Source organism: Erithacus rubecula, assembly GCF_903797595.1.
Source record: "Erithacus rubecula genome assembly, contig: scaffold_335_arrow_ctg1, whole genome shotgun sequence".
NCBI lineage: Eukaryota > Metazoa > Chordata > Aves > Passeriformes > Muscicapidae > Erithacus > Erithacus rubecula.
Window position 1 is genome coordinate 94993 of NW_027635996.1, and position 9021 is coordinate 104013.

General features: G+C 59.7%; 1 protein-coding gene across 3 annotated transcripts; it reads left to right on the forward strand.

Moving 5' to 3' along the window:
• The first annotated feature begins 1465 nt into the window (after positions 1-1465).
• LOC306816015 (Fc receptor-like protein 3) lies at positions 1466-3993 on the forward strand. Of its 3 annotated transcripts, XM_079332514.1 has the most exons (6): positions 1466-1785; positions 2044-2298; positions 2398-2676; positions 3140-3409; positions 3499-3813; positions 3897-3993. In XM_079332514.1, the coding sequence occupies exons 1-6, from the start codon at positions 1482-1484 to the stop codon at positions 3986-3988; spliced, it is 1515 nt and encodes a 504-aa protein (XP_079188640.1). In that variant the 5' UTR covers positions 1466-1481; the 3' UTR covers positions 3989-3993. The 3 variants fall into 3 exon arrangements, with proteins under 3 accessions (XP_079188640.1, XP_079188641.1, XP_079188642.1); XM_079332515.1 differs by lacking the exon at positions 3140-3409 and having other exon boundaries at positions 3472-3813; XM_079332516.1 differs by lacking the exon at positions 3140-3409.
• The last annotated feature ends 5028 nt before the right edge of the window (positions 3994-9021 follow it).

Genomic DNA, 9021 nt, shown 5'->3' on the forward strand with positions numbered 1-9021 from the left:
TCCTTCTGCTGCAGGAAAGAGAAAGTGAAAATCTTGGGGGAGCACAGCCAGAGATCCTCATCCCCCACAGCGCCCCAACCACTACCTGCACACCCCAGTCCCCTTTTCCCCTTTCTGGGATGGCCCATCTCTTACCTGCTCAGGTGTTCCCTGGGATGTGTGAGCCAGGAAAAAGCCCAGGGGTGTGTGGGGCAGAGAGGCAGAACCTCTCAGGACAAGTCTGGGTGCCCCCCTGGCCATGAACACCCTGTGGGGGCTGTGCTGGGCACTGAGTCAGCCAAAATCTGAGACACCCTGTGAAGGAGTTGTGACCTGTGTGCCCACCCAGCCATTGCACATCCCTGTTTCCCCCCGGGAACCAAATCATGATACCCCCGTTCTTTTGATCTCTCCTCCCCTCTCTTGGACAACAGTCCCAGCTCTCCCATTGCCCAGCACCACCATTGCCTTCATCCCATCCCAATGGCTGTTAGTTCCACCACAAACCCCTTCCTGAGGGTCCCTTTTTTCCCCTGACCCCCATGCCCTGGACACCCATCCCTGGCTCCCTGCAACACCTCAGACTCCAAATTCTGGCAAAACTCTGTCCCTACCATATTCCACCATCACCCTCACGTCTCACAAGATCCCTACCCTGCCCCCATCCTGTCCCCACCCTGCCCCCACCAAGAGCCACCTACACGTGAGGACAAGACGTGACCTCGTTTCCTGTCCCTTCATCCCAAGAGCCGCCAGCCAGGGGACGGGTGGCCCCAGCAGCGAGTGACAGCCAGTGCCCATGGCCAGGGACACCGGGATGGCCGGGAAGGTGACGCTGCTCCTGTGGGGTGAGTGCCCCGGGCACGGGCCTGACGCCCTGGGGATGGGCCCTGGTGAGGCAGAGAGCAGTGGGGAGGGGGCACAGGGGGGCTGTGGGGACCGCTGAGGTCCCCAAGGCCAGCAGAGCCAGGGCATGGGCATGTACTCCAGTGTGATCAGAGTCATGGGGTGGCCGTGGGGACAGAAACAGAGGAACTGGGATGTGAGGATGGAAACAGGGGATTGGGGTGTGGAGACAAGGATGTGGCCAAAGGAACCTTGGGGTCGGGGCAGCTGTTTGGGACAGGGAGACAGGGATGCAGGTACAAGGGTCACATTCTGTGCAGATGGGGCATGGTGACAGGTGCCATGGGAATAGGATCACGGGCACAGGGCCATGGGGATGTGGCTGCGGGTACAGGTGCTTTAGGGCAGGGGGAGGTGACCTGTGCACACATGGGGTGTCCACAATGTCCCCATGTCCTGCCTCAGCCCAGGGTTACTTCAGTGTTTCTGTCCTCAAAACCTCCATGCTACACCAGTGCTCCTGTGGGGACAGTTTGGGGACAGACACCACACCAGGTCCCCCAGGTGCTGCTGTCCCCATGGTGCCAGCCCTACCCAGCCCTGTCCCTTCTCTCTTCCAGCCCAGACCCTCAGCCTCGCTGGTGAGTCCTCGGGGGATGCCATGTCCCTGCCCCGCTGTCCCCAGCCCCGTGGTGGCCCTGGCAGGCTGGTGTCCCCTGTCACCCGCAGGTGCCCAGAGCACCCAGCTCCTGGTGGAGCCCCCCTGGACGCCGGCGGTGCTGTGGGACAGGGTGACACTGACGTGCCAGGGCTCGGGGACCGCCGGTTCCACCACCTGGTACAAGGACTGGCGGCGCTGGTGGCAGGAGGGACCCGACAGCTTCACTGTCACCGAGAGTGGCACCTACCAGTGTGAAAGACCCAGCAGTGGGCTCAGCCGCCCCGTGATGGTATCACAAGGTGAGTGGGGATCTGAAATGCTCAGGGTGGCTCCCTGATAGGTCTGGTTGGGTTTCACTCGGTGAATGGATGCACATCCCTCGTGTGCTGAGAGCCTGTCCCCTGCACACAGGGACAGCTGTGTCACGGGGGTGCTCCTGCTGTCTCTGGGACCCTCCCATGCAGTGGATACTGCACCCAGATATCCCCGGTGCTGTTGCCACCCACTCTGGACCTGTCTCGGGCTCCTCAGTGTGACGCGACTCTCTGCTCCCACAGACTGGCTGGTGCTGCAGGTGCCAGCACGGGCACTGCTGGAGGGGGACACGGTGACACTGCGCTGCCGGGGATGGCAGGACAATCCTGTCACCAGGGTGCGATTTTACAAGGACGACAAGGAGCTGAGGGGGTCCCTCAAAAACACAGAGCTGTCCCTGTTGCCCCTGGAGATGCACAACAGCGGCCGCTACCACTGTGGGGGCTTGGTGCGAGCAGGAGCAAAAGCGTCAGCACCGGTGACAGTGACAGTGCACGGTGAGCACCCCCACAGCTGGAACCCCAATATCCTGACACCCCCAAAGCCACTTATCAGTGTACTCAGAACCACCGTCCCCACCCCCATCTTCTTCCCAGAGCTCAAGCCTGTCTTGGTGCTGGAGGGTCCCCCCGAGCTCCCCGAGGGGTCCCCCCTCAATCTCAGCTGCCTCAGCACCCCCAGCCCCCTGCGGCCCCCAGCCCCCCTCCTGTACCGCTTCTACCGAGATGGGCAGTTGGTGGGGGGCCCGCAGGGGTCCCCGCAGCTCCTGGTGCCCGCTGTGGGGGTCTCCCACTCGGGGAATTACAGCTGCGAGGTGCGCTCCAAGGGGGGGACCGTGCGGAAGAGCAGCTCCCGGCTCGGCGTCACGGTGCGCAGTGAGTGCGGGGATGGGCACGGGAAGCCCCCACAGCCCTCACAGGTCTCCCATCCCTGCTCAACCCTCTGCGTGCTGCCCTGCCTTCTCAGCTCTCTCTCTGGTTCCCCACATCATCCTTGCTGGTTCCTGCATCCTCCACCAGATCCCCACAGTTCTTCCTGGGTGTCCCTCTCCCTCTCTGATGTCCCTCCATTGTCCATGGCCCTTCCATCACTGTCTGGGTCCCCAAAATCTTTCCTGTGCATCCCTTCAACTTTCACCTTGTGTCCCCTCTCTGAATATCCCATCCTTCCCTGGGGTTCCTTCCTTCCCTTTCCAAGCGTCCGCCCCACTTCACCCCTTTCAGCCTCACTGAGATCCCCCCACCCCCTCTCTGATCCTCCCACTCTCTGAGTCTCTCACTCCCCCCTGCTGTTCCCCACTCTTCCCATGTCCCCAATCCCTCCTATGTCCCCCTGCAGGGGTTCCGCCCTCAGGGGTGTCCATGTCCGTGCAGCCCCCCGGGGCACGGGTGGCAGTTGGGGACCGCCTGGTGCTGAGCTGCACGGTGGCCATGGGGACAGGTCCCCTGTCCTTCTCCTGGCACCGGGGAGGCTTGGGGTCACCTCTAAGCAGAGGACCTGACCTGGAGCTGTGGAACCTTGGGGACAATGACAGCGGCCACTACCAGTGTCGGGTGAGCGATGGGGACAACGTGGCTGAGAGTGTCCCCCTGAATGTCACTGTCCTGGGTGAGTGGGGTCCCCAGACTGAGGTGACACCACCCAAAGCATTCCCATCCCCGCCTCACCAGGTGCCAGCCCTGTCTGTGTCCCCGCAGTGCCCGTGGCCAATGCCACCATCACTCCCGGTCCCCCGGCACTCCAGGTGTGCCCAGGTGACCCTGTGACCCTGCGCTGCTCGGTGCAGGTGGGCTCAGCCCCTGTCACCTTCACCTGGCTGCACAACGGGCACGAGGTGGCCCGGGGTTCCCTCCTGGAGCTTGGGGCCGTCGATGTGGGACATTCGGGCACCTACCAGTGCGTGGCCACCAACCAGCTGGGACAGGACGGGCACCGCGTGTTCCGGGCACTCAGCCCAGAGCTGGCCCTGGAGGTGACACCACAGGGAACCACTGGACATCACTGGAACACAGGTGGGGTCACATGAGGTCACCGGGTTGTTCAGGACTCCCGGGGTTCAGGGTGACCCCGTTGTGTCCCCCTGTGTCCCCAACAGTGGCTGTGAATGTCGGCAGGACCCTCCTGTACCTGCTCCTGCTCCTGGCTGTCATCGGGGGCTGTCGCTGGTGGCACTGCCGGGGTGGGTGACAGTGGAGGGCATGGGGGTCCTGGAGTGAGGGAATGCCCCCAAAGTGGAGGCAGAGATTGGGCAGCACCCAGGGCCCTGGGCTGGGGAAAACTGAGCCCACAGTGACCTCAGCTGGGGGTCCTGAGGGTTGTGGGGGAATTTGGAGGGTCTTGATTGGCTTTCAGGGCATCCCTGGATGTGATTAGAGGAACATTGTGGTTGCACTGGGAGCTCTTGGAGGGTTTGGGGAGCTCTTGGAGGCCATGCATGGATGTTCAGGGATATTTTTGGGATCCTTGGAGAGTTTGGGGGGCTGCCTCTCCTTGCCGGGCTTGGAGTACCGGAACTCAGAGAATTTGGACACCAGAGGCTTTGGGGGCACTGTGGTGATGCAGAAGTTCTGAGGGTTTTAGGGGTTCTTGGAGTCTCCAGGGGGAATCAAGGGTGTGTTGGGAATCAGGACTCCAGTGGGGATTTGGGGATCCCATGGGGGGTTGGAGCCACCAAGTTCCCAGGAAGGGTCAGGGCTCCTGGGGTCCGATGGTCGCCCCCTCCCTTCTCCATGCAGACACCATGGAGCCCCAGGACAAGTGAGTGGGGGGCTCCAGCAATAAGTCCCATTTTCCCCATCCCAGACACCACCCAGACCCCACCTTATCCCCATAGGCCTCCCCAGGAGGAGGGGGCGGTGCTGGACCCTCACGTTATGGGCAATGAGTGGGCAGGGGGTGAGTGTGGGGGGGAGAGGGACACGTCACCCACGAGTGTCAACCCCCCCAGGCACTCCCACCAGGTGTCTCTCACAAGGTTTCTCTCCCAGATGACCCATGTGGAGCTGCCAGGGCCCCACGGGTGACAGCAGGACCCCAGTGACATCTACAATGATGTGCTGTGACACTGAGGGCACTGGAGTTCCCTGCCCAAGGGCAACCCCCGTGTGTCCCCCCAGCCACCCCAGATCCAGTTGGTGCCCATCCTGCCTGGGAAGTGGCCACGAATGGGAGGTCCCATGTGGAACTTCCCAGAACTCCCTGTTCCAGTACTCCCAGTGCTCCCAGAACTGCCAGGGGCTCCTAATTCCCTCCCCCAGTGTCATGTGTCACAGAATTCTCATCCCTCTTATTTGACAAAAAACGCAGATTTTGGATTAAACAAGAAGACATGGTTTCTGTTTGTTCAGCTCTGCCTGTGAAGCTCAGCTCAGAGGAGCATCCTGGTCAGGTTGTTGAGCAGATTGTTGTTGTCTTTGCAGCAGTTCTGGGGCTCTCTCAGTGCCTTGGGGACAGGCACCAAATGATCAATTGCTGCATTTCTGGACTGGTTCCCTCACAGCTGCCCCTGCAGGGGGGGTTTCCAGTCAGCCCTGCTCTGAAAACCATCAAAGGCCCTCACAGAGCCACTGCTTGGGCTCACACTGGCTTTTGTGCTTCTTGCAGGGCTGAGCAAACCACAGCCAGGCCTTTTTTGGCCACAGAAAGAATTGTCACCTTTGCAGCAGCTCAAAAGCTGCGAGAATCAAAGCCAAGGGGGTGGGGGAACCTCAGATCCTGGCTGCCACCTGGGGCTGGCCAGAGCAGGGCTGACCAATGCCCATCCCTGTGCAGTGGCCAAGGGGAGAAGCTCCAGAAAACTTTCCCAGCATGGAAAAAAGATTCTTGTGGGCAGAGCTGGAGGTATCTGAGCCCTAAAATATTTCCAGTACTGCCACAGTAGCCCAAAATCCCTCAGAGATCCAACAGAGCTGTGTGTTTGTGCACAGGGGTGGTTCAGCAGCATGGCTGAACTTCAGGAACTCCAGCCCTAATAACAACAGCTAATCAAGGGCCTGATCCTCCCCCTTTCCATCCCTCACCTCCTCCTCCTCCCCCCATGGCTGCTGTGTCAGGACCAGCAGTGGCCCAGGAAGAGCAGCAGGTCCAAACGTGCTCTGGAGCCCCTGAGGAGCCCTGGCAGTGTCAGCAAGGAGCACCTGCCTTCCTCAACATGCCAGGGGAATTCAACATTCCCAGAGCTGCTGTGCCAGGGCTGAAGGAGGAAAAGGCAGGGAGAAGCTGAGGGTTTTCAGGAATTGTGGTGGAAAGGCACGAGAGGTGCTGCTGTGGGCCTGAGACCTGCCTGGGGTTGGATGGTGCCTTCCTTGCGTTCCCATCAGGGAGAGCGGTGGCGGGTGTTGCGCAGGGTGTGTGCCTGTGCCGGGACACTGCTCCACTGCCACTGGGCACCAGGATCCAAGCTGCTGCCTTCCTCTCTTCTGCCCGGGCGCTGCTGGTGCTGGTGCTGGCACCGATTGGTGCAAAGCGTGAGTTTGCCAAAGGAGCGATTTGGGCTCATCCCTCCCTCCCGAGGCCGCCATGGCCCCTGAGGGGTTGGAGCAGGCACCGGGCGCCCCCTGCTGGGCGGGAGTGCTCCCTGCAGCGCCCCCTGCTGGGCGGGAGTGCTCCCTGCAGCGCCCCCTGCTGGGCGGGAGTGCTCCCTGCAGCGCCCCCTGCTGGCTGTGGCCATAATTTCACCAAACATGAAGAAACAGCCCTGAGCTGGTTGGAAATTTCTGTTCTTGTGTTGTTTTCTTCTGTTCTGCTTTTTTTTATAAATTTTCTAGTAATGAACTCTTACTCCTTTTCTTGCACTTTTGCCTGAAAGCCCCATAATTTTCATAGTTATAACAATTGGGGGAGGATGGTCCACTTTCTATTCCAGGAATGTTCCTGCTATCCTTGGCAGACATTTCTATTTTAAGCCATTTCTAACTCCTGTTTTCCAGCATGGATAGGGAAAACACACCAAAAGAAGACAGGGTCAGACACTTGGACTCATGCTTTGACTTTTAATACATCTGGTCACAAAGGGCCCTCTGCCATGGTCGAACTTCTGGTGACTCAGCCACTCAGGAGCTGGGTTTGGCAGAGTGTAACATTGTCCCCAGTGTGCCATGGCTGAAAGACAGACTGACACATGAGGCCCTGTGTCACCAAAAGCAAGGCCTGACCTAGCCCTGTCACACACAGGTCTTCCAAAATGTCTTGAGACATCCAACTTCTCATGTCAATGACATCTCACTTTGTGCCACGGTCTTATCCTGACTGCACAGGAAAAGGCGGAGGCTGCAAAACCCCCTCAGGACATTTTTAATATCATCGTGTTGGGAACATGGCACAGGAGGAGTTTGAGACAAGGGACAAGGGAATCCTGAGCACTGGTTTGTGTTGACAGCCCAAAATTGGAGAATCCCATTCCTAAAGTCCAACAGAACTGAACAAAGAAACACCAGCTCCACCAGTTGAACCAAAAAGCTGCATTCTGGTGCCAACAAGAGGGAAACAAGTCCTATATTCCCCTGTCACTGGGAGGAGAGATGAGGAGCCGTGGATTTACTGGGAGTGCTGAGAGGAGCATTGCAGAGGCACTGGGAGTACAGGGCCACTGAGAGAGAGCATGGGAACCACCAGAATGTACTGGGAGGAATGAAGAGGCACTGGGAGGGGAAATAGGGAGCCCTTGGTTGGTACTGGGAGCGCAATGGGGAGGGAATGGGGAAGAGTTTAAGGGTTCTGGGACTACTAGGATGTGGAATGGGGAGCCATTGCTTGTAGTGGGAGGGAAGTGGCTAAGCCCTTGGGGGTTCAAGGGGCATGGGGGGCTCTGGGTGCCCTGTGCAGGCTCTCATGTGAGCTCCCCTTTTGTGCCCATCTACCCCTGTTTGTTTGGCACCCATGGGAGCAGTGGGTGGCCACATAAGTGTGGCTGCCCATTGGTGGGGTCACCCAGTACCCCCAGTGCTCCCAGTACCCCCAGTGCCCCCAGTGCCCCCAGTGCCCAGCCATGCCCCGAGTGTCACATCACATTCCTGTAGATGTCCCCACATTCCTGTGGTCGCCCATGGGTTGCTGGCAGTTCTGCGTAGGTCACCTGGGGATCCTGCAGTGTGGTGGCACGGGGGGACACTGCGAGAGACACTGGCTGTGACATCCGGGTGGGGAGACACTCATGGGTGACATGTCCCTCTGTGTGTGTCCCAGCCCAGACTCACCCCCTGTCTGCTTGGTGCTCACGACATGGGTGTACAGCACCTCCCCCTCCTCTGGGGGGGCCGGGGGCTGCGGGGGGATCCTGAGAGAATAAAGGGGATGTGTGGGAGGGAATGGGAAGTCTGGGGGGTTGGGGTCAAAGGCCAGAGTGTGGTTTGAGCCCCCCACTCACCTCTCCCGCTGCTTCCTGGCACCTGCAAAGAAAAGAGGGGAGGGGTAACTGTAGGGTCCACAGGGCCCTGACCACTCAGGAATCTTGAAACCTCACTGCACCCTCAATTTCCCCCAGGACCTCTGAGCACTCCTGGTGTCCCCCTGAACCCCTGTAGTGCCACAGTTCTCTGGAACACCCAAGCCCCCCAGAAGCTCAAGCCTGGCAGGGAGAGGGACCATTCAAATTCCTCCAGGATCACTGAAAGGATTCCCCAAATCCATGCAAGGCCTCCAACACCACCCCAAATACTTCCTGATGCTGAGCAAAGGACCTGAGCACTCAGAAGAGTCCAAATGAAGGGCTATGGCTGCTGCCCCATAAACCCAAAATTTCTGCAGTCCCACAGCTCCCCTGGCCTCCATTGTCCCCATTGTCACCCACCCATGTTTTTCCACCGGTGCCAACCCAGAGCTCCACCCACGAGCAAGACCAGGAAAAGGAAGGACCCGCCAAGGCTTGCAGCCACTTCTGGGGACAGAAGGGACACATCAGGGTCACCTGTCACTGCAGGGCTCCTGCAATCCCAATGACCCCGTGTGACCCCACCTGTGTTCCAGTGGTGTCTAGTGGTTCCCTGTGGTGTCACCTCCAGGGCCAGCTCTGGGCTGAGTGCCCGGAATACACGGTGCCTGTCCTGTCCCAGCTGGTTGGTGGCCACGCACTGGTAGGTGCCCGAATGTCCCACATCGATGGCCCCAAGCTCCAGGAGGGGACCCCGGGCCACTTTGTGCCCATTGTGCAGCCAGGTGAAGGTGACAGGGGCTGAGCCCACCTGCACCGAGCAGTGCAGGGTCACGGGGTCACCTGGGCACAC

Coding starts and splice junctions, on each gene's coding strand:
- LOC306816015 (XM_079332514.1), top strand. CDS start 1,482: ATGCCATGTCCCTGCCCCGCTGTCCCCAGCCCCGTGGTGGCCCTGGCA. Junction 2,299..2,397: donor GGTGACAGTGACAGTGCACG/GTGAGCACCCCC, acceptor TCTTCTTCCCAG/AGCTCAAGCCTGTCTTGGTG. Junction 2,677..3,139: donor GCTCGGCGTCACGGTGCGCA/GTGAGTGCGGGG, acceptor GTCCCCCTGCAG/GGGTTCCGCCCTCAGGGGTG.